This window comes from Euprymna scolopes, chromosome 6 (genome assembly GCF_053919585.1).
Source record: "Euprymna scolopes isolate OS-2025 chromosome 6, ASM5391958v1, whole genome shotgun sequence".
Classification (NCBI taxonomy): domain Eukaryota; kingdom Metazoa; phylum Mollusca; class Cephalopoda; order Sepiida; family Sepiolidae; genus Euprymna; species Euprymna scolopes.
In genome coordinates this window covers 104,909,103-104,933,004 of record NC_136487.1, presented here as the reverse complement: position 1 = coordinate 104,933,004, position 23,902 = coordinate 104,909,103, and the positions used below count along the sequence as shown (strand labels likewise).

The following is a 23,902-nucleotide window of genomic DNA, read 5'->3' as shown; positions in this document are numbered from 1 at the left end:
AGAGTGTGTAAGAGTGCATAAATTTTTCTTTGGATAATGTGTAAGAGTGCATAAATTTTTCTTTGGATAATGTGTAAGAGTGCATAGATTTTTCTTTGGATAATGTGTAAGAGTGCATAAATTTTTCTTTGGATAGTGTGTAAGAGTGCATAAATTTTTCTTTGGATAGTGTGTAAGAGTGCATAAATTTTTCTTTGGATAGTGTGTAAGAGTGCATAAATTTTTCTTTGGATAGTGTGTAAGAGTGCATAAATTTTTCTTTAGATAGTGTCTAAGAGTGCATAAATTTTTCTTTGGATAGTGTGTAAGAGTGCATAAATTTTTCCTTTGGATAGTGTGTAAGAGTGCATAAATTTTTCTTTGGATAGTGTGTAAGAGTGCATAAATTTTTCTTTGGATAGTGGGTAAGTGTGCATAAATTTTTCTTTGGATAGTGTGTAAGAGTGCATAAATTTTTCTTTAGATAGTGTCTAAGAGTGCATAAATTTTTCTTTGGATAGTGTGTAAGAGTGCATAAATTTTTCTTTGGATAGTGTCTAAGAGTGCATAAATTTTTCTTTGGATAGTGGGTAAGTGTGCATAAAGTTTTCTTTGGATAGTGTGTAAGAGTGCATAAATTTTTCTTTGGATAGTGTGTAAGAGTGCATAAATTTTTCTTTGGATAGTGTGTAAGAGTGCATAAATTTTTCTTTGGATAGTGTGTAAGAGTGCATAAATTTTTTTTTGGATAGTGTGTAAGAGTGCATAAATTTTTGCTTTGGATAGTGTGTAAGAGTGCATAAATTCTTCTTTGGATAGTGTGTAAGAGTGCATAAATTTTTCTTTGGATAGTGTGTAAGAGTGAATAAATTTTTCTTTAGATAGTGTCTAAGAGTGCATAAATTTTTCTTTGGATAGTGTGTAAGAGTGCATAAATTTTTCTTTGGATAGTGGGTAAGTGTGCATAAATTTTTCTTTGGATAGTGTGTAAGAGTGCATAAATTTTTCTTTGGATAGTGTGTAAGAGTGCATAAATTTTTCTTTAGATAGTGTCTAAGAGTGCATAAATTTTTCTTTGGATAGTGTGTAAGAGTGCATAAATTTTTCTTTGGATAGTGGGTAAGTGTGCATAAATTTTTCTTTGGAAAGTGTGTAAGAGTGCATAAATTTTTCTTTGGATAGTGTGTAAGAGTGCATAAATTTTTCTTTGGATAATGTGTAAGAGTGCATAAATTTTTCTTTGGATAGTGTGTAAGAGTGCATAAATTTTTTCTTTGGATAGTGTGTAAGAGTGCATAATTTTTACTTTGGATAGTGTGTAAGAGTGCATAAATTTTTCTTTGGATAGTGTGTAAGAGTGCATAAATTTTTCTTAGGATAGTATGTAAGAGTGCATAAATTTTTCTTTGGATAGTGTGTAAGAGTGCATAAATTTTTCTTTGGATAGTGTGTAAGAGTGCATAAATTTTTCTTTGGAGAGTGTGTAAGAGTGCATAAATTTTTCTTTGGATAATGTGTAAGGGTGCATAAATTTTTCTTTGGATAATGTGTAAGAGTGCATAGATTTTTCTTTGGATAATGTGTAAGAGTGCATAAATTTTTCTTTGGATAGTGTGTAAGAGTGCATAAATTTTTCTTTGGATAGTGTGTAAGAGTGCATAAATTTTTCTTTGGATAGTGTGTAAGAGTGCATAAATTTTTCTTTAGAAAGTGTCTAAGAGTGCATAAATTTTTCTTTGGATAGTGTGTAAGAGTGCATAAATTTTTCTTTAGATAGTGTCTAAGAGTGCATAAATTTTTCTTTGGATAGTGTGTAAGAGTGCATAAATTTTTCTTTAGATAGTGTCTAAGAGTGCATAAATTTTTCTTTGGATAGTGTGTAAGAGTGCATAAATTTTTCTTTAGATAGTGTCTAAGAGTGCATAAATTTTTCTTTGGATAGTGTGTAAGAGTGCATAAATTTTTCTTTGGATAGTGGGTAAGTGTGCATAAATTTTTCTTTGGAAAGTGTGTAAGAGTGCATAAATTTTTCTTTGGATAGTGTGTAAGAGTGCATAAATTTTTCTTTGGATAGTGTGTAAGAGTGCATAAATTTTTCTTTAGATAGTGTCTAAGAGTGCATAAATTTTTCTTTGGATAGTGTGTAAGAGTGAATAAATTTTTCTTTGGATAGTGTGTAAGTGTGCATAAATTTTTCTTTGGAAAGTGTGTAAGAGTGCATAAATTTTTCTTTGGATAGTGTGTAAGAGTGCATAAATTTTTCTTTTGATAATGTGTAAGAGTGCATAAATTTTTCTTTGGATAGTGTGTAAGAGTGCATAAATTTTTTCTTTGGATAGTGTGTAAGAGTGCATAAATTTTTTCTTTGGATAGTGTGTAAGAGTGCATAATTTTTACTTTGGATAGTGTGTAAGAGTGCATAAGTTTTTCTTTGGATAGTGTGTAAGAGTGCATAAATTTTTCTTTGGATAGTGTGTAAGAGTGCATAAATTTTTCTTTGGATAGTGTGTAAGAGTGCATAGATTTTTCTTTGGATAGTGTGTAAGAGTGCATAAATTTTTCTTTGGAGAGTGTGTAAGAGTGCATAAATTTTTCTTTGGATAATGTGTAAGAGTGCATAAATTTTTCTTTGGATAATGTGTAAGAGTGCATAAATTTTTCTTTGGATAATGTGTAAGAGTGCATAAATTTTTCTTTGGATAGTGTGTAAGAGTGCATAAATTTTTCTTTGGATAGTTTGTAAGAGTGCATAAATTTTTCTTTAGATAGTGTCTAAGAGTGCATAAATTTTTCTTTGGATAGTGTGTAAGAGTGCATAAATTTTTCTTTGGATAATGTGTAAGAGTGCATAAATTTTTCTTTGGATAGTGTGTAAGAATGCATAAATGTTTTCTTTGGATAGTGTGTAAGAGTGCATAAATTATTTCTTTGGATAGTGTGTAAGAGTGCATAATTTTTACTTTGTATAGTGTGTAAGAGTGCATAAATTATTTCTTTGGATAGTGTGTAAGAGTGCATAATTTTTACTTTGGATAGTGTGTAAGAGTGCATAAATTTTTCTTTAGATAGTGTCTAAGAGTGCATAAATTTTTCTTTGGATAATGTGTAAGAGTGCATAAATTTATCTTTGGATAGTGGGTAAGTGTGCATAAATTTTTCTTTGGAAAGTGTGTAAGAGTGCATAAATTTTTCTTTGGATAGTGTGTAAGAGTGCATAAATTTTTCTTTGGATAGTGTGTAAGAGTGCATAAATTTTTCTTTAGATAGTGTCTAAGAGTCCATAAATTTTTCTTTGGATAGTGTGTAAGAGTGCATAAATTTTTCTTTGGATAGTGTGTAAGTGTGCATAAATTTTTCTTTGGAAAGTGTGTAAGAGTGCATAAATTTTTCTTTGGATAGTGTGTAAGAGTGCATAAATTTTTCTTTGGATAGTGTGTAAGAGTGCATAAATTTTTCTTTGGATAGTGTGTAAGAGTGCATAAATCTTTCTTTGGATAGTGTGTAAGAGTGCATAAATTTTTCTTTGGAGAGTGTGTAAGAGTGCATAAATTTTTTTTTGGATAGTGTGTAAGAGTGCATAAATTTTTGCTTTGGATAGTGTGTAAGAGTGCATAAATTTTTCTTTGGATAGTGTGTAAGAGTGCATAAGTTTTTCTTTGGATAGTGTGTAAGAGTGCATAAATTTTTCTTTGGATAGTGTGTAAGAGTGCATAAATTTTTCTTTTGATAGTGTGTAAGAGTGCATAAATTTTTTTTTGGATAGTGTGTAAGAGTGCATAAATTTTTGCTTTGGATAGTGTGTAAGAGTGCATAAATTTTTCTTTGGATAGTGTGTAAGAGTGCATAAATTTTTCTTTGGATAGTGTGTAAGAGTGCATAAATTTTTCTTTAGATAGTGTCTAAGAGTGCATAAATTTTTCTTTGGATAGTGTGTAAGAGTGCATAAATTTTTCTTTGGATAATGGGTAAGTGTGCATAAATTTTTCTTTGGGTAGTGTGTAAGAGTGCATAAATTTTTCTTTGGATAGTGTGTAAGAGTGCATAAATTTTTCTTTGGAGAGTGTGTAAGAGTGCATAAATTTTGCTTTGGATAAAGTGTAAGAGTGCATAAATTTTTCTTTGGATAATGTGTAAGAGTGCATAGATTTTTCTTTGGATAATGTGTAAGAGTGCATAAATTTTTCTTTGGATAGTGTGTAAGAGTGCATAAATTTTTCTTTGGATAGTGTGTAAGAGTGCATAAATTTTTCTTTGGATAGTGTGTAAGAGTGCATAAATTTTTCTTTGGATAGTGTGTAAGAGTGCATAAATTTTTCTTTAGATAGTGTCTAAGAGTGCATAAATTTTTCTTTGGATAGTGTGTAAGAGTGCATAAATTTTTCCTTTGGATAGTGTGTAAGAGTGCATAAATTTTTCTTTGGATAGTGTGTAAGAGTGCATAAATTTTTCTTTGGATAGTGGGTAAGTGTGCATAAATTTTTCTTTGGATAGTGTGTAAGAGTGCATAAATTTTTCTTTAGATAGTGTCTAAGAGTGCATAAATTTTTCTTTGGATAGTGTGTAAGAGTGCATAAATTTTTCTTTGGATAGTGTGTAAGAGTGCATAAATTTTTCTTTGGATAGTGGGTAAGTGTGCATAAAGTTTTCTTTGGATAGTGTGTAAGAGTGCATAAATTTTTCTTTGGATAGTGTGTAAGAGTGCATAAATTTTTCTTTGGATAGTGTGTAAGAGTGCATAAATTTTTCTTTGGATAGTGTGTAAGAGTGCATAAATTTTTTTTTGGATAGTGTGTAAGAGTGCATAAATTTTTGCTTTGGATAGTGTGTAAGAGTGCATAAATTCTTCTTTGGATAGTGTGTAAGAGTGAATAAATTTTTCTTTAGATAGTGTCTAAGAGTGCATAAATTTTTCTTTGGATAGTGTGTAAGAGTGCATAAATTTTTCTTTGGATAGTGGGTAAGTGTGCATAAATTTTTCTTTGGATAGTGTGTAAGAGTGCATAAATTTTTCTTTGGATAGTGTGTAAGAGTGCATAAATTTTTCTTTAGATAGTGTCTAAGAGTGCATAAATTTTTCTTTGGATAGTGTGTAAGAGTGCATAAATTTTTCTTTGGATAGTGGGTAAGTGTGCATAAATTTTTCTTTGGATAGTGGGTAAGTGTGCATAAATTTTTCTTTGGAAAGTGTGTAAGAGTGCATAAATTTTTCTTTGGATAGTGTGTAAGAGTGCATAAATTTTTCTTTGGATAATGTGTAAGAGTGCATAAATTTTTCTTTGGATAGTGTGTAAGAGTGCATAAATTTTTTCTTTGGATAGTGTGTAAGAGTGCATAAATTTTTTCTTTGGATAGTGTGTAAGAGTGCATAATTTTTACTTTGGATAGTGTGTTAGAGTGCATAAATTTTTCTTTGGATAGTGTGTAAGAGTGCATAAATTTTTCTTAGGATAGTATGTAAGAGTGCATAAATTTTTCTTTGGAGAGTGTGTAAGAGTGCATAAATTTTTCTTTGGATAATGTGTAAGGGTGCATAAATTTTTCTTTGGATAATGTGTAAGAGTGCATAGATTTTTCTTTGGATAATGTGTAAGAGTGCATAAATTTTTCTTTGGATAGTGTGTAAGAGTGCATAAATTTTTCTTTGGATAGTGTGTAAGAGTGCATAAATTTTTCTTTGGATAGTGTGTAAGAGTGCATAAATTTTTCTTTAGATAGTGTCTAAGAGTGCATAAATTTTTCTTTGGATAGTGTGTAAGAGTGCATAAATTTTTCTTTAGATAGTGTCTAAGAGTGCATAAATTTTTCTTTGGATAGTGTGTAAGAGTGCATAAATTTTTCTTTAGATAGTGTCTAAGAGTGCATAAATTTTTCTTTGGATAGTGTGTAAGAGTGCATAAATTTTTCTTTGGATAGTGGGTAAGTGTGCATAAATTTTTCTTTGGAAAGTGTGTAAGAGTGCATAAATTTTTCTTTGGATAGTGTCTAAGAGTGCATAAATTTTTCTTTGGATAGTGTGTAAGAGTGCATAAATTTTTCTTTAGATAGTGTCTAAGAGTGCATAAATTTTTCTTTGGATAGTGTGTAAGAGTGCATAAATTTTTCTTTGGATAGTGTGTAAGTGTGCATAAATTTTTCTTTGGAAAGTGTGTAAGAGTGCATAAATTTTTCTTTGGATAGTGTGTAAGAGTGCATAAATTTTTCTTTGGATAATGTGTAAGAGTGCATAAATTTTTCTTTGGATAGTGTGTAAGAGTGCATAAATTTTTTCTTTGGATAGTGTGTAAGAGTGCATAAATTTTTTCTTTGGATAGTGTGTAAGAGTGCATAATTTTTACTTTGGATAGTGTGTAAGAGTGCATAAGTGTTTCTTTGGATAGTGTGTAAGAGTGCATAAATTTTTCTTTGGATAGTGTGTAAGAGTGCATAAATTTTTCTTTGGATAATGTGTAAGAGTGCATAAATTTTTCTTTGGATAGTGTGTAAGAGTGCATAAATTTTTCTTTGGAGAGTGTGTAAGAGTGCATAAATTTTTCTTTGGATAATGTGTAAGAGTGCATAAATTTTTCTTTGGATAATGTGTAAGAGTGCATAAATTTTTCTTTGGATAATGTGTAAGAGTGCATAAATTTTTCTTTGGATAGTGTGTAAGAGTGCATAAATTTTTCTTTGGATAGTGTGTAAGAGTGCATAAATTTTTCTTTAGATAGTGTCTAAGAGTGCATAAATTTTTCTTTGGATAGTGTGTAAGAGTGCATAAATTTTTCTTTGGATAATGGGTAAGTGTGCATAAATTTTTCTTTGGGTAGTGTGTAAGAGTGCATAAATTTTTCTTTGGATAGTGTGTAAGAGTGCATAAATTTTTCTTTGGAGAGTGTGTAAGAGTGCATAAATTTTGCTTTGGATAATGTGTAAGAGTGCATAAATTTTTCTTTGGATAATGTGTAAGAGTGCATAGATTTTTCTTTGGATAATGTGTAAGAGTGCATAAATTTTTCTTTGGATAGTGTGTAAGAGTGCATAAATTTTTCTTTGGATAGTGTGTAAGAGTGCATAAATTTTTCTTTGGATAGTGTGTAAGAGTGCATAAATTTTTCTTTGGATAGTGTGTAAGAGTGCATAAATTTTTCTTTAGATAGTGTCTAAGAGTGCATAAATTTTTCTTTGGATAGTGTGTAAGAGTGCATAAATTTTTCCTTTGGATAGTGTGTAAGAGTGCATAAATTTTTCTTTGGATAGTGTGTAAGAGTGCATAAATTTTTCTTTGGATAGTGGGTAAGTGTGCATAAATTTTTCTTTGGATAGTGTGTAAGAGTGCATAAATTTTTCTTTAGATAGTGTCCAAGAGTGCATAAATTTTTCTTTGGATAGTGTGTAAGAGTGCATAAATTTTTCTTTGGATAGTGTGTAAGAGTGCATAAATTTTTCTTTGGATAGTGGGTAAGTGTGCATAAAGTTTTCTTTGGATAGTGTGTAAGAGTGCATAAATTTTTCTTTGGATAGTGTGTAAGAGTGCATAAATTTTTCTTTGGATAGTGTGTAAGAGTGCATAAATTTTTCTTTGGATAGTGTGTAAGAGTGCATAAATTTTTTTTTGGATAGTGTGTAAGAGTGCATAAATTTTTGCTTTGGATAGTGTGTAAGAGTGCATAAATTCTTCTTTGGATAGTGTGTAAGAGTGAATAAATTTTTCTTTAGATAGTGTCTAAGAGTGCATAAATTTTTCTTTGGATAGTGTGTAAGAGTGCATAAATTTTTCTTTGGATAGTGGGTAAGTGTGCATAAATTTTTCTTTGGATAGTGTGTAAGAGTGCATAAATTTTTCTTTGGATAGTGTGTAAGAGTGCATAAATTTTTCTTTAGATAGTGTCTAAGAGTGCATAAATTTTTCTTTGGATAGTGTGTAAGAGTGCATAAATTTTTCTTTGGATAGTGGGTAAGTGTGCATAAATTTTTCTTTGGATAGTGGGTAAGTGTGCATAAATTTTTCTTTGGAAAGTGTGTAAGAGTGCATAAATTTTTCTTTGGATAGTGTGTAAGAGTGCATAAATTTTTCTTTGGATAATGTGTAAGAGTGCATAAATTTTTCTTTGGATAGTGTGTAAGAGTGCATAAATTTTTTCTTTGGATAGTGTGTAAGAGTGCATAAATTTTTTCTTTGGATAGTAGGTAAGAGTGCATAATTTTTACTTTGGATAGTGTGTTAGAGTGCATAAATTTTTCTTTGGATAGTGTGTAAGAGTGCATAAATTTTTCTTAGGATAGTATGTAAGAGTGCATAAATTTTTCTTTGGAGAGTGTGTAAGAGTGCATAAATTTTTCTTTGGATAATGTGTAAGGGTGCATAAATTTTTCTTTGGATAATGTGTAAGAGTGCATAGATTTTTCTTTGGATAATGTGTAAGAGTGCATAAATTTTTCTTTGGATAGTGTGTAAGAGTGCATAAATTTTTCTTTGGATAGTGTGTAAGAGTGCATAAATTTTTCTTTGGATAGTGTGTAAGAGTGCATAAATTTTTCTTTAGATAGTGTCTAAGAGTGCATAAATTTTTCTTTGGATAGTGTGTAAGAGTGCATAAATTTTTCTTTAGATAGTGTCTAAGAGTGCATAAATTTTTCTTTGGATAGTGTGTAAGAGTGCATAAATTTTTCTTTAGATAGTGTCTAAGAGTGCATAAATTTTTCTTTGGATAGTGTGTAAGAGTGCATAAATTGTTCTTTGGATAGTGGGTAAGTGTGCATAAATTTTTCTTTGGAAAGTGTGTAAGAGTGCATAAATTTTTCTTTGGATAGTGTCTAAGAGTGCATAAATTTTTCTTTGGATAGTGTGTAAGAGTGCATAAATTTTTCTTTAGATAGTGTCTAAGAGTGCATAAATTTTTCTTTGGATAGTGTGTAAGAGTGCATAAATTTTTCTTTGGATAGTGTGTAAGTGTGCATAAATTTTTCTTTGGAAAGTGTGTAAGAGTGCATAAATTTTTCTTTGGATAGTGTGTAAGAGTGCATAAATTTTTCTTTGGATAATGTGTAAGAGTGCATAAATTTTTCTTTGGATAGTGTGTAAGAGTGCATAAATTTTTTCTTTGGATAGTGTGTAAGAGTGCATAAATTTTTTCTTTGGATAGTGTGTAAGAGTGCATAATTTTTACTTTGGATAGTGTGTAAGAGTGCATAAGTGTTTCTTTGGATAGTGTGTAAGAGTGCATAAATTTTTCTTTGGATAGTGTGTAAGAGTGCATAAATTTTTCTTTGGATAGTGTGTAAGAGTGCATAAATTTTTCTTTGGATAGTGTGTAAGAGTGCATAAATTTTTCTTTGGAGAGTGTGTAAGAGTGCATAAATTTTTCTTTGGATAATGTGTAAGAGTGCATAAATTTTTCTTTGGATAATGTGTAAGAGTGCATAAATTTTTCTTTGGATAATGTGTAAGAGTGCATAAATTTTTCTTTGGATAGTGTGTAAGAGTGCATAAATTTTTCTTTGGATAGTGTGTAAGAGTGCATAAATTTTTCTTTAGATAGTGTCTAAGAGTGCATAAATTTTTCTTTGGATAGTGTGTAAGAGTGCATAAATTTTTCTATGGATAATGTGTAAGAGTGCATAAATTTTTCTTTGGATAGTGTGTAAGAGTGCATAAATGTTTTCTTTGGATAGTGTGTAAGAGTGCATAAATTATTTCTTTGGATAGTGTGTAAGAGTGCATAATTTTTACTTTGGATAGTGTGTAAGAGTGCATAAATGTTTCTTTGGATAGTGTGTAAGAGTGCATAAATTTTACTTTGGATAATGTGTAAGAGTGCATAAATTTTTGCTTTGGATAGTGTGTAAGAGTGCATAATTTTTACTTTGGATAGTGTGTAAGAGTGCATAAATTTTTCATTGGAGATTTTGTTAGAGTGCATAAATTTTTCTTTGTATAGTGTGTAAGAGTGCATCAATTTTTCTTTGGATAGTGGGTAAGTGTGCATAAATTTTTCTTTGGATAGTGTGTGAGAGTGCATAAATTTTTCTTTGGATAGTGTGTAAGAGTGCATAAAGTTTTCTTTGGATAGTGTGTAAGAGTGCATAAATTTTTCTTTGGATAGTGTGTAAGAGTGCATAAATATTTCTTTGGATAGTGTGTAAGAGTGCATAAATTTTTCTTTGGATAGTGTGTAAGAGTGCATAAATTTTTCTTTGGATAGTGTGTAAGAGTGCATAAATTTTTCTTTGGATAGTGTGTAAGAGTGCATAAATTTTTCTTTGGATAGTGTGTAAGAGTGCATACATTTTTCTTTGGATAGTGTGTAAGAGTGCATAAATTTTTGCTTTGGATAGTGTGTAAGAGTGCATAAATTTTTCTTTGGAAAGTGTGTAAGAGTGCATAAATTTTTCTTTGGATAGTGTGTAAGAGTGCATAAATTTTTCTTTGGATAGTGTGTAAGAGTGCATAAATTTTTCTTTAGATAGTGTCTAAGAGTGCATAAATTTTTCTTTGGATAGTGTGTAAGAGTGCATAAATTTTTCTTTGGATAGTGGGTAAGTGTGCATAAATTTTTCTTTGGATAGTGTGTAAGAGTGCATAAATTTTTCTTTGGATAGTGTGTAAGAGTGCATAAATTTTTCTTTAGATTATGTCTAAGAGTGCATAAATTTTTCTTTGGATAGTGTGTACGAGTGCATAAATTTTTCTTTGGATAGTGGGTAAGTGTGCATAAATTTTTCTTTGGAAAGTGTTTAAGAGTGCATAAATTTTTCTTTGGATAGTTTGTAAGAGTGCATAAATTTTTTCTTTGGATAGTGTGTAAGAGTGCATAAATTTTAGCTTTGGATAGTGTGTAAGAGTGCATAAATTTTTCTTTGGATAGTGTGTAAGAGTGCATAAATTTTTCTTTGGATAGTGTGTAAGAGTGCATAAATTTTTCTTTAGATAGTGTCTAAGAGTGCATAAATTTTTCTTTGGATAGTGTGTAAGAGTGCATAAATTTTTCTTTGGATAATGTGTAAGAGTGCATAAATTTTTCTTTGGATAGTGTGTAAGAGTGCATAAATTTTTTCTTTGGATAGTGTGTAAGAGTGCATAAATTATTCTTTGGATAGTGTGTAAGAGTGCATAAATTTTTACTTTGGATAGTGTGTAAGAGTGCATAAATTTTTCTTTGGATAGTGTGTAAGAGTGCATAAATTTTTCTTTGGATAATGTGTAAGAGTGCATAAATTTTTCTTTGGATAGTGTGTAAGAGTGCATAAATTTTTTCTTTGGATAGTGTGTAAGAGTGCATAAATTTTTTCTTTGGATAGTGTGTAAGTGTGCATAATTTTTACTTTGGATAGTGTGTAAGAGTGCATAAATTTTTCTTTGGATAGTGTGTAAGAGTGCATAAATTTTTCTTTGGATAGTGTGTAAGAGTGCATACATTTTTCTTTGGATAGTGTGTAAGAGTGCATAAATTTTTGCTTTGGATAGTGTGTAAGAGTGCATAAATTTTTCTTTGGATAGTGTGTAAGAGTGCATAAATTTTTCTTTGGATAGTGTGTAAGAGTGCATAAATTTTTCTTTGGATAGTGTGTAAGAGTGCATAAATTTTTCTTTAGATAGTGTCTAAGAGTGCATAAATTTTTCTTTGGATAGTGTGTAAGAGTGCATAAATTTTTCTTTGGATAGTGGGTAAGTGTGCATAAATTTTTCTTTGGATAGTGTGTAAGAGTGCATAAATTTTTCTTTGGATAGTGTGTAAGAGTGCATAAATTTTTCTTTAGATTATGTCTAAGAGTGCATAAATTTTTCTTTGGATAGTGTGTACGAGTGCATAAATTTTTCTTTGGATAGTGGGTAAGTGTGCATAAATTTTTCTTTGGAAAGTGTTTAAGAGTGCATAAATTTTTCTTTGGATAGTTTGTAAGAGTGCATAAATTTTTTCTTTGGATAGTGTGTAAGAGTGCATAAATTTTAGCTTTGGATAGTGTGTAAGAGTGCATAAATTTTTCTTTGGATAGTGTGTAAGAGTGCATAAATTTTTCTTTGGATAGTGTGTAAGAGTGCATAAATTTTTCTTTAGATAGTGTCTAAGAGTGCATAAATTTTTCTTTGGATAGTGTGTAAGAGTGCATAAATTTTTCTTTGGATAATGTGTAAGAGTGCATAAATTTTTCTTTGGATAGTGTGTAAGAGTGCATAAATTTTTTCTTTGGATAGTGTGTAAGAGTGCATAAATTATTCTTTGGATAGTGTGTAAGAGTGCATAAATTTTTACTTTGGATAGTGTGTAAGAGTGCATAAATTTTTCTTTGGATAGTGTGTAAGAGTGCATAAATTTTTCTTTGGATAATGTGTAAGAGTGCATAAATTTTTCTTTGGATAGTGTGTAAGAGTGCATAAATTTTTTCTTTGGATAGTGTGTAAGAGTGCATAAATTTTTTCTTTGGATAGTGTGTAAGTGTGCATAATTTTTACTTTGGATAGTGTGTAAGAGTGCATAAATTTTTCTTTGGATAGTGTGTAAGAGTGCATAAATTTTTCTTTGGATAGTGTGTAAGAGTGCATACATTTTTCTTTGGATAGTGTGTAAGAGTGCATAAATTTTTGCTTTGGATAGTGTGTAAGAGTGCATAAATTTTTCTTTGGATAGTGTGTAAGAGTGCATAAATTTTTCTTTGGATAGTGTGTAAGAGTGCATAAATTTTTCTTTGGATAGTGTGTAAGAGTGCATAAATTTTTCTTTAGATAGTGTCTAAGAGTGCATAAATTTTTCTTTGGATAGTGTGTAAGAGTGCATAAATTTTTCTTTGGATAGTGGGTAAGTGTGCATAAATTTTTCTTTGGATAGTGTGTAAGAGTGCATAAATTTTTCTTTGGATAGTGTGTAAGAGTGCATAAATTTTTCTTTAGATTATGTCTAAGAGTGCATAAATTTTTCTTTGGATAGTGTGTACGAGTGCATAAATTTTTCTTTGGATAGTGGGTAAGTGTGCATAAATTTTTCTTTGGAAAGTGTTTAAGAGTGCATAAATTTTTCTTTGGATAGTTTGTAAGAGTGCATAAATTTTTTCTTTGGATAGTGTGTAAGAGTGCATAAATTTTAGCTTTGGATAGTGTGTAAGAGTGCATAATTTTTTCTTTGGATAGTGTGTAAGAGTGCATAAATTTTTCTTTGGATAGTGTGTAAGAGTGCATAAATTTTTCTTTAGATAGTGTCTAAGAGTGCATAAATTTTTCTTTGGATAGTGTGTAAGAGTGCATAAATTTTTCTTTGGATAATGTGTAAGAGTGCATAAATTTTTCTTTGGATAGTGTGTAAGAGTGCATAAATTTTTTCTTTGGATAGTGTGTAAGAGTGCATAAATTATTCTTTGGATAGTGTGTAAGAGTGCATAATTTTTACTTTGGATAGTGTGTAAGAGTGCGTAAATTTTTCTTTGGATAGTGTGTAAGAGTGCATAAATTTTTCTTTGGATAATGTGTAAGAGTGCATAAATTTTTCTTTGGATAGTGTGTAAGAGTGCATAAATTTTTTCTTTGGATAGTGTGTAAGAGTGCATAAATTTTTTCTTTGGATAGTGTGTAAGTGTGCATAATTTTTACTTTGGATAGTGTGTAAGAGTGCATAAATTTTTCTTTGGATAGTGTGTAAGAGTGCATAAATTTTTCTTTGGATAGTGTGTAAGAGTGCATAAATTTTTCTTTGGATAGTCTGTAAGAGTGCATAAATTTTTCTTTGGATAGTGTGTAAGACTGCATAAATTTTTCTTGTGATAATGTGTAAGAGTGCATAAATTTTTCTTTGGATAGTGTGTAAGGATGCATAAATTTTTCTTTAGATAGTGTCTAAGAGTGCATAAATTTTTCTTTGGATAGTGTGTAAGAGTGCATAAATTTTTCTTTGGATAATGTGTAAGAGTGCATAAATTTTTCTTTGGATAGTGTGTAAGAGTGCATAAATTTTTTCTTTGGATAGTGTGTAAGAGTGCATAAATTTTTGCTTTGGATAGTGTGTAAAAGTGCATAATTTTTACTTTGGATAGTGTGTAAGAGTGCATAAATTTTTCTTTGGATAGTGTGTAAGAGTGCATAAATTTTTTCTTTGGATAGTGTGTAAGAGTGCATAATTTTTACTTTGGATAGTGTGTAAGAGTGCATAAATTTTTCTTTGGATAGTGTGTAAGAGTGCATAAATTTTTCTTTGGATAGTGTGTAAGAGTGCATAAATTTTTCTTTGGATAGTGTGTAAGAGTGCATAAATTTTTCTTTGGATAGTGTGTAAGAGTGCATAAATTTTTCTTTGGAGAGTGTGTAAGAGTGCATAATTTTTTCTTTGGATAATGTGTAAGAGTGCATAAATTTTTCTTTGGATAATGTGTAAGAGTGCATAAATTTTTCTTTGGATAATGTGTAAGAGTGCATAAATTTTTCTTTGGATAGTGTGTAAGAGTGCATAAATTTTTCTTTGGATAGTGTGTAAGAGTGCATAAATTTTTCTTTAGATAGTGTCTAAGAGTGCATAAATTTTTCTTTGGATAGTGTGTAAGAGTGCATAAATTTTTCTTTGGATAATGTGTAAGAGTGCATAAATTTTTCTTTGGATAGTGTGTAAGAGTGCATAAATTTTTTCTTTGGATAGTGTGTAAGAGTGCATAAATTATTTCTTTGGATAGTGTGTAAGGGTGCATAATTTTTACTTTGGATAGTGTGTAAGAGTGCATAAATTTTTCTTTGGATAGTGTGTAAGAGTGCATAAATTTTTCTTTGGATAATGTGTAAGAGTGCATAAATTTTTCTTTGGATAGTGTGTAAGAGTGCATAAATTTTTTCTTTGGATAGTGTGTAAGAGTGCATAAATTTTTCTTTGGATAATGTGTAAGAGTGCATAAATTTTTCTTTGGATAGTGTGTAAGAGTGCATAAATTTTTCCTTGGATAGTGTGTAAGAGTGCATAAATTTTTCTTTGGATAGTGTGTAAGGGTGCATAATTTTTACTTTGGATAGTGTGTAAGAGTGCATAAATTTTTCTTTAGATAGTGTGTAAGAGTGCATAAATTTTTCTTTGGATAGTGTGTAAGAGTGCATAAATTATTTCTTTGGATAGTGTGTAAGAGTGCATAAATTTTACTTTGGATAGTGTGTAAGAGTGCATAAATTTTTCTTTGGATAGTGTGTAAGAGTGCATAAATTTTTCTTTGGATAATGTGTAAGAGTGCATAAATTTTTCTTTGGATAGTGTGTAAGAGTGCATAAATTGTTTCTTTGGATAGTGTGTAAGAGTGCATAAATTGTTTCTTTGGATAGTGTGTAAGAGTGCATAATTTTTACTTTGGATAGTGTGTAAGAGTGCATAAATTTTTCTTTAGATAGTGTGTAAGAGTGCATAAATTTTTCTTTGGATAGTGTGTAAGAGTGCATAAATTTTTCTTTGGATAGTGTGTAAGAGTGCATAAATTTTTCTTTGGATAGTGTGTAAGAGTGCATAAATTTTTCTTTGGAGAGTGTGTAAGAGTGCATAAATTTTTCTTTGGATAATGTGTAAGAGTGCATAAATTTTTCTTTGGATAATGTGTAAGAGTGCATAAATTTTTCTTTGGATAATGTGTAAGAGTGCATAAATTTTTCTTTGGAGAGTGTGTGAGAGTGCATAAATTTTTCCTTGGAGAGTGTGTAAGAGTGCATAAATTTTTCTTTGGATAGTGTGTAAGAGTGCATAAATTTTTCTTTGGATAGTGTGTAAGAGTGCATAAATTTTTCTTTGGATAGTGTCTAAGAGTGCATAGATTTTTCTTTGGATAATGTGTAAGAGTGCATAAATTTTTCTTTGGAGATTTTGTTAGAGTGCATAAATTTTTCTTTGGATAGTGTGTAAGAGTGCATAAATTTTTCTTTAGATAGTGTGTAAGAGTGAATAAATTTTTCTTTGGATAGTGTGTAAGAGTGCATAAATCTTTTTTTGGAGAGTGTGTAAGAGTGCATAGATTTTTCTTTGGAGAGTGTGTAAGAGTGCATAAATTATTTTTTGGATAGTGTGTAAGAGTGCATAATTTTTTTTTTGGATAGTGTGTAAGAGTGCATAAATTTTTCTTTGGATAGTGTGTAACAGTGCATAATTTTTTTTGGGGAGAGTGTGTAAGAGTGCATAATTTTTTTTTTGGAGAGTGTGTAAGAGTGCATAAATTGTTTTTTGGATAGTGTGTAAGAGTGCATAAATTTTTTTTTTGGATAGTGTGTAAGAGTGCATAAATTTTTTTTGGATAGTGTGTAAGTGTGCATAAATTTTTTTTTGGATAGTGTGTAAGAGTGCATAAATGTTTTTTTCGATAGTGTGTAAGAGTGCATAAATTTTTTTTGGATAGTGTGTAAGAGTGCATAAATTGTTTTTTGGATAGTGTGTAAGAGTGCATAAATTTTTTTTTTGGATAGTGTGTAAGAGTGCATAAATTTTTTTTGGATAGTGTGTAAGTGTGCATAAATTTTTTTTTGGATAGTGTGTAAGAGTGCATAAATGTTTTTTTCGATAGTGTGTAAGAGTGCATAAATTTTTTTTGGATAGTGTGTAAGTGTGCATAAATTTTTCTTTGGATAATGTGTAATAGTGCATAAATTTTTTTTTGGATAGTGTGTAAGAGTGCATAAATTTTTTTTTGGATAGTGTGTAAGAGTGCATAAATTGTTCTTTGGATAGTGTGTAAGTGTGCATAATTTTTTCTTTGGATTGTGTGTAAGTGCGCATAAATTTTTTTTTGGATAGTGTGTAAGTGTGCATAAGCTTTTTCTTGTGATAGTGTGCATGAAATTCAAGTAATACTTAACTGTTAGTTTCACTGGTTTCCGTTGTGAACCAAATTAAATGCCTAACGATCCATTTTTGATAAGTTGGATCATTCGTCATCATTGTATATATATTTATTTATTTCCAGTAAAACAGAATATATGGTTCAACTCCGCATCATTTTCTTCTAAATTCATCTTTCAAACTTTGCACCTCAAGTCTCATTGTCATCTACTCATCACATACCTAGTTTTTTTCTTTTTCATCCACTACTTCCCTCTTTCTTTTCTATAGTGCTTTGGTTATACTAAGCTTGCTAAAGAAAAAAAAAAGGATGAAAGGAGATAGTGTATGACATTGATATAGGATACTGAAAAGTGAAAAGATTTCTGGTGTATTAGAGGGAGCCAAGCTTCTTTGCAGCAACCTTGGCAAATGTCTTCTATATATTCCAATTTTTGTTACCTATAAATGTTAGCTTGAGATGTTTAAATGATGAACTTTCAGGTAGGTAGCTCTGGTAATCAGTGGTTAAAAAGGTTTGATAAAAGAAAGCAGCATTAAAATGTTACTGTCAATTTATATCCCCAATCCACTACAGACTGGAGATCCTTTTCTAAGGGTTCTGATATGGGTGTGTTTGTTCTGCCCACCTCTAAAATAGTGTTGTGTCATTAGTAAATATACCATCTTAAACATAATTTCATCAGGAAAATCATTTATGAATATCAGGAATAATAAAGGTCCAAGAATCAATGTCATTTTGTATCAATCAATGTCATCGAGGTCAATCTGGATTTGTCTTTTAGCTAAGAAGGATTTGATTACATTAAATATTTGTCCAGTAATTTTGTATGAATTGATTTTCAGACTTTCATGCCAGACCTTGTATATATATTATACTAGACCACCCGTGACCCGTTGGGTCAGTACGTTATATTAGCTATGGAATTCATGTATGAGCGTGACACTTGTGGCATAAAGAAAATAGTTTTTTTTTACATAACAGAAGCATTTCTATGAAAGTATATTAAAATGAAAAAAGAATATAGATAGATTTCTATGAGTCGTTCTGTTTATTATAATTGTTATTTTTTTTTAAATTACAGTTACTGAATTATAAGTGGTTGGTCATACTTATAGGTAAATATGCACTGAACAGGTATCATAATCCTTATTATAGTTAAATTCAAATTTTCATATATCATCTTTTAAATGAAATTGTTAGTTGAAAGTACAGAATAATAAAAAAAACACTCTCCACATGTTAATAATGGCTTTTTAAATAGAAAATGAAAATAAAATGTAACTTTTTTCATTTAATTTAAGCAAACATTCAGTACCCATTGTGTAAAATATTTAATTTGTATGTTAATAATAAGGTCAATAAAATTAAGACAATTCTTTTCTATTTACATTTTTTGTACAATTAATTTTTTTTAAAGAAAACTTTTGTTATCCTTTTGCTTAATTGAGACTTCTTATCAGGTTCTAACTCTCTTATATCCAGATTAATTATATTAATCAATTTATTTTATTGAATATGTATCGCTGAAAAGCACGGGTGCTTAAGCACTTATTGTACAGAAAATAAATATTGTATTCATATGCTAATAATAAGGTCACTAAAACTAAGACAATACTTTTCTATTTACAACATTTTTTGTACAATTTGAGTGTTTTAAAAAAACTTTTATGTTTTCCTTTCGCTTAACTATCCAGTTTTACATCGCTCCCTTTTTTTCTCTCTCACACATACACGTAACTATTTCTCGCGTACGTAACGAAAACAGAGGGAGTAGGAGTGTTGAAATCTATGAGAGTGAAAGTGAGAGGTGTTTTCTTTCACCGCCGCTGTTTCTATTAATAATGAGTGTTGTTTTTTAAAAGGGAGAAGTTTTTTTGAAACTGCGACAGACTTTACGAAGTTGAATGTTTTTAGCCGTTAAAAAAAAACAAAAAACTACGGTTGATTTTATAAAATTATTTATTTATAATGACATGAATTAAAGATTTCTCGCGTACGTAACGAAAACAGAGGGAGTAGGAGTGTTGAAATCTATTAGAGGGAAAGTGAGAGGTGTTTTCTTTCACCGCCGCTGTTTCTATTAATAATGAGTGTTGTTTTTCTTGTTTGTTTACTTTTGTTTTTTTAAAAGGGAGAAGTTTTTTTGAAACTGCGACAGACTTTACGAAGTTGAATGTTTTTAGCCGTTAAAAAAAAACAAAAAACTATTTGATCAAATTAAATGAAATTGTTTGTATTAAAAGCGATATAAAAATTCCGGAATTGGAATAACGGATTGAAGACGTTGCTATTTACGCATGCGCAACCGGATGTTGAAAACCGGAAATCTGATTGCAAACATACAAGATCCATAGACTTTTAGTATTATATAGATTAAAGGTTACCATCCAAACTTCACCTGCCTAGACCAGTGTATATGTGTTTGGAGATGATCATTAGATGTGCAGTAGGATGGGCTTGCCTAGTAAATCTATGCTTGTCAGTCCGAATGAAGTTAAGCATTTACGAGGTGATGAGTTATCATTAAACTGATTAATGATTCAAAAATGTTCATAAAGAGAGGAGGAGACTAATGGAACGATAATGAAGCAGTCGGTTCTTTCACTAAATTTCTTGAATACTTGTACCACAGAAATAGTTTTCCAGGTATCTGGAAAGCAAAATTCAGCATTTGTTGTAGAGTTTGGAGACATTTCTTTATTATGAGGGGCATTCTAAAAGTAATGTCTCCTATTTTTTATTCCATCCGAATGTATTAGAGGCGATTGCAAATTACATTGTTATGCATTCATGATCTGAAAATTTCATCTGTCCATTGCTAGTATTGATGATGTGAGATTCTAAGAAAGCAACCTCTGTCATGGATGTGCATCACAAATAGAGATGCCTCATTGAATTCCTGGCAAAAATGCATTGAGAATAGTGGTAACTATGTAGAAAAATAAATTCTGGAGCACAAAAGGTTGCTTGTTTTAATGGTACCACTCCTGTCTTGGTAGCTCTTCAACTTTTTGAGTTAAAAGAATAGGAGGCTTTACTTTTGAAACAATTTAGCATCGATAAGATCAGGCCCACATGTCTTAGTGGTGTGTAGGTTTTTTATGATATCCTGGACATGGGAAGGGGTAATAATCAGATCATCAAGTGTGTTTCTATCCACAGTGCAAAATTTAAAAGAGAGTGTCTAGGGTCAATATGAAGTGCTGGGCAAGCAATTCAACCTTATCAGTTGCCATCATGAAGGTTCAATAGTGAGTAAATTGTTGATGGCCCATAATCCACTACACTCTTATACATTTTCCAGAAATCGCAACTGGTCTTCTTGGTATACCTTCTTTTGGTTGCAATGATTTAACGATGCCATAAATTTTTGCCTGTTTGTATCTGAATCTACGGAACACACAGGTTAAAGTGTACTATTGGAAAGCGTGGAGAAATGTGCTTCACTGCTTTGATCCATTCAGTTGTCTCATTTGTGCAGGGAGAGAAAAGATTTTAATTCATAGCGTGTCTTTGAATTCTCAATCAGTTCTTTTGTAGCAACAACTCTTCAGCTTAGTGTCAGAATTTAGGGTGATATCTACCATTATCATAAGGTGATCAGCATTCCCAAGTGGACTATGGATATTCATCACAAGCCTTGTCGCTCTGTTGGCGGGGCCTAGAATTTGGTGATTGCTCCCCCCCCCCTGAAATGGTGCTACCATAAAAATAGAAACCAAACCTATTGGTGAACAAAATCTAGGAAATAACCTGTGTGCACACACACACACACACACACACACACACACACACACACACACACACACACATAGAATAAAATAATATTTTTAAAAATTTCGCCTTTATTTTTAAGCCAATTTGATTATTTTTTATTTTCTACATTTTCTTTTTGGGTTATTTATAATTTTCATCTTGAACAGTTTTTCCTCAAAATTATAGTTGTTTTTTTCTTCTTTTTTTTTTTTTAATTTATAATTCGCATTTGCTGAACATAAAATCCCAACATTTGTATTGTGCACTATTCTTTGAATTATCACTGCATCTTTTAAAAACTTCTTGATGTGCATGAACATACAATTTATGCAAATCTAATACTGATTCACAATTTTTTGTAAGGATCTTAGTAACAAGGAACATGATAATGGATTTCTTTTTCAGCATCTTTTCAAATAATGATTTGAAAAGATGCTGAAGAAGAAAGAAGTCAGACATCAAAAAATATCTTTGAGATTATTTTATTTTTGAATAAATCGGATATTGACTTTCAAGTCATTTTATTTTTATTTTTTGGAGTACTCCCCTTTCATTCAGATTAACCCTGCAAGGACTTGAGTTGATTTACTCATAAACTTTGTTTGTTTGTTTTTTTAATTTATTTATTCAATTTTTATTTTTCATGTTTATTTATATATTTTATTCCTTCCTATTTTATTATTTCCTTTGTATATATATATTTGTTTATTTTCTGTTTAGATTTTTTCTAGTTATTTTTTTTCTGATTTTTTTCTGATTACTTCATTACCCATTCGTTTATTTTTTAAATTTTCTTTTTATGTTTTTCTCCTTTATGTCATTGCATCAGTTTTTCATTTCTTATCTGAATATTTTTAAAGTCTGTGTTGTCTTTTTATTATCACTTTTCTATAATGCCGGCTTTTTCTCCTCTTCTGGTGAGAAGCATTTGGTTTCAAAATGCCATGGCCTAAATATGTTTTTTCCCTATTTTCCTTTTCTTTAATCCTAATGACCTGATAATGTAATAAAATTCCCTTGTAATTTTTACTCCTTATCTTTTTTATTTTATTCTATAATTTGCTCCTCTTAATCAGATAGAGTTTTTATATTCTGATAGGTTTGTTTTATTATTGAAAACTTATTTTTCAGGTTAATTGATTATAAACAAACATAAAAACTACAATTTTTTAAACTTAACAGCAAAACTCTAAAATGAAAATCACCGTAAACGCAATAAACACAAATCCAAATATCAAATGAAACTGTTGTGGAATGAAAGCCATCATGAACAAACGATTACTGATTGTAGATCTAACTCTAACCATTATCTGCCTTCAGGAAACCTTTCTGAAAAGCAACAACAAGACTAACATATCAGCATTTCGGCTACACAAAAGCTTAGAGCATCAGGTGGTATATCTGTTCTACTCTTAGATGATGTGCCTCATAGTCAGATTAATTTTTTCCTCCTACTCTTCTGGCTCCCTCCTCCTCATAGATGACAGTTTTCTGCTTTTTTTTTTAATTCCTGTTTTTTTATTTCATTGAAGGTTATCATTCTTTATTTTTCCATTTTTATTCTTTATTACAATGAATAATTAGAATGAATAAAAAATTAATGCTTATGCATTATGGATATCTAAAACAAAAATTAATGCATCTTAAGTACAAACACTATTAGGTATTTATGTACAATGTTGAAATTAATAAAAAAAATTCCCAAAAATCCCAATTGAGTAGATCTGATCAAAATATTTTTTACAAAAAAAAAACAAAAACCAATCCACCATTTTGAAATTTGAAATAATAAAATTATGCATCAGCACCATAATAATAATAAAAAAAATGATTATATTTCATCTCTTAATCAATTTCAAAAACAACTTGTTCTGTTTCTTCTTTCTAGATATGCTTGGACAATAATAAAATGCAGTCGTTGTGGTGCTCACATGGGTTGGCGTTTTACAGCAGCCAAACGGAAATTGTCTCCTCAGATGTTTTTAGGTTTATGCCGCGCCTCTCTGATTCCTGGAATCAACAATACTGATGTCTTAGTGCTGTGAACTTTTTTAAAAACTTTTTCATTTCACTAAAATGAAAAAAATAAAAATAATTCTCTGCTCTTGTGAACACTGTTTAGACAATCTCTTGTCCCTCATCCTTGATCTCCTTATTTTATTATAGAGTTGCAAACTTTCTTACTTCATTCTCCCCTCTCACTCTCTCTTTCCCTTTAAAATAGCAGGATGATAAGTGTCATAATCTACACACTTGTTCATCCTGACAACCTAACTTTAACTGTAAAAACATTTTTCTTGCTAAAATATTTTCTAGACAAGTTTCTTTTTTTCAATTTTCTTTTTTACACTTGAAATAATCAAGTTTATTTTTTGGCTTTGTTCTACTGCGTGTACATGTGATGGTTTAATTTTTGTTTGAATTGGTAATGTATCGGAAGTTTGTTTTCTCAACTTGAAATGATACTTTTGATTATCTTTAAGTGTGCATAAAAATCTAAATTCAAAGATATTATAGTTGCAACATTTGCAATGGTAAATTAATCTAAACAAGATATCACTTTTTTTGTCTCATTAAAACAATGATCAGCATCAGTTCCTATGTGCTGAAATTTTTTTGGAAAAAAAAAAAAAGAAAAAGATGTTTAAAGAAAATTTCTTTTACACTATATTGCATTGCGTTTAACACCGTTTTGGCACACAGAACAAGGGAGACTATAGTCTCTTAGGCATTGTAGAACAAAGCTACACACCATCACTTTGGCAAGTTCACCATCAAACCTCCGAACCATTTTTCCATATTTCCAGTTTTTCCTTTAACTGTTCCAAGAATTCAACAATAATTCATCAGCATAGAGTAATTGCCATCAAAAATCATCTTATTCCCTGTAAAAATATCATTATAAAAGCTCTAGGTTTGATAATTGTGATGTTTTTTCTTTATCAGAACTTACATAACAAATCGCAATTTATTAAAAAAAATAAAATAAATCATTCCAAGGAGCAAGGTGAGTAAGGGAGGTAATAATTTTATTGATTAAAATAAATATTGAAGTATAAAATATTTTAATCATGTTCTGTTGAATTTAAATTTTATTAAAAAACAAAAGAAACTGAACATGTCAGGTGAAATACTTTTTAACAATATTTTTACTATTTGCAATAAGCATATTACATAACTAGTGAGTTTAATAATTATAGAAATGTTCTGAGCACTTATATTTTATGAACAATTTCTCTATATTACCACAGACTATGTTCAGATGGAAATATATTATGAAAGATCAACTTGTGTCAATTTTCTTTCTAATAACAACTGAAGAAAGGTTATTAGCGTTTGTGGTTATATGAAGAAGTCATAACTTGTTGGTGGAATGATGGAGTTATCGTTGCAATACAGTTTGGTAGAA

General features: G+C 30.1%; 1 protein-coding gene across 3 annotated transcripts in view; it reads left to right on the top strand.

The window, feature by feature from the left end:
• The window catches only part of LOC145277833 (protein cereblon-like), a 189,422-nt gene extending 166,609 nt beyond the window's left edge, over positions 1 to 22,813 (top strand). For all 3 annotated transcript variants that reach the window (XR_013868213.1, XM_080129748.1, XM_080129750.1), the window contains one exon: positions 22,382 to 22,813. Coding sequence is in view for 2 of the 3 variants with exons in the window: in XM_080129748.1 (XP_079985874.1) it covers positions 22,382 to 22,538 (157 nt within the window). In the remaining variant the exon portion in view is untranslated. The remainder of the gene's footprint in view (positions 1 to 22,381) is intronic.
• The last annotated feature ends 1,089 nt before the right edge of the window (positions 22,814 to 23,902 follow it).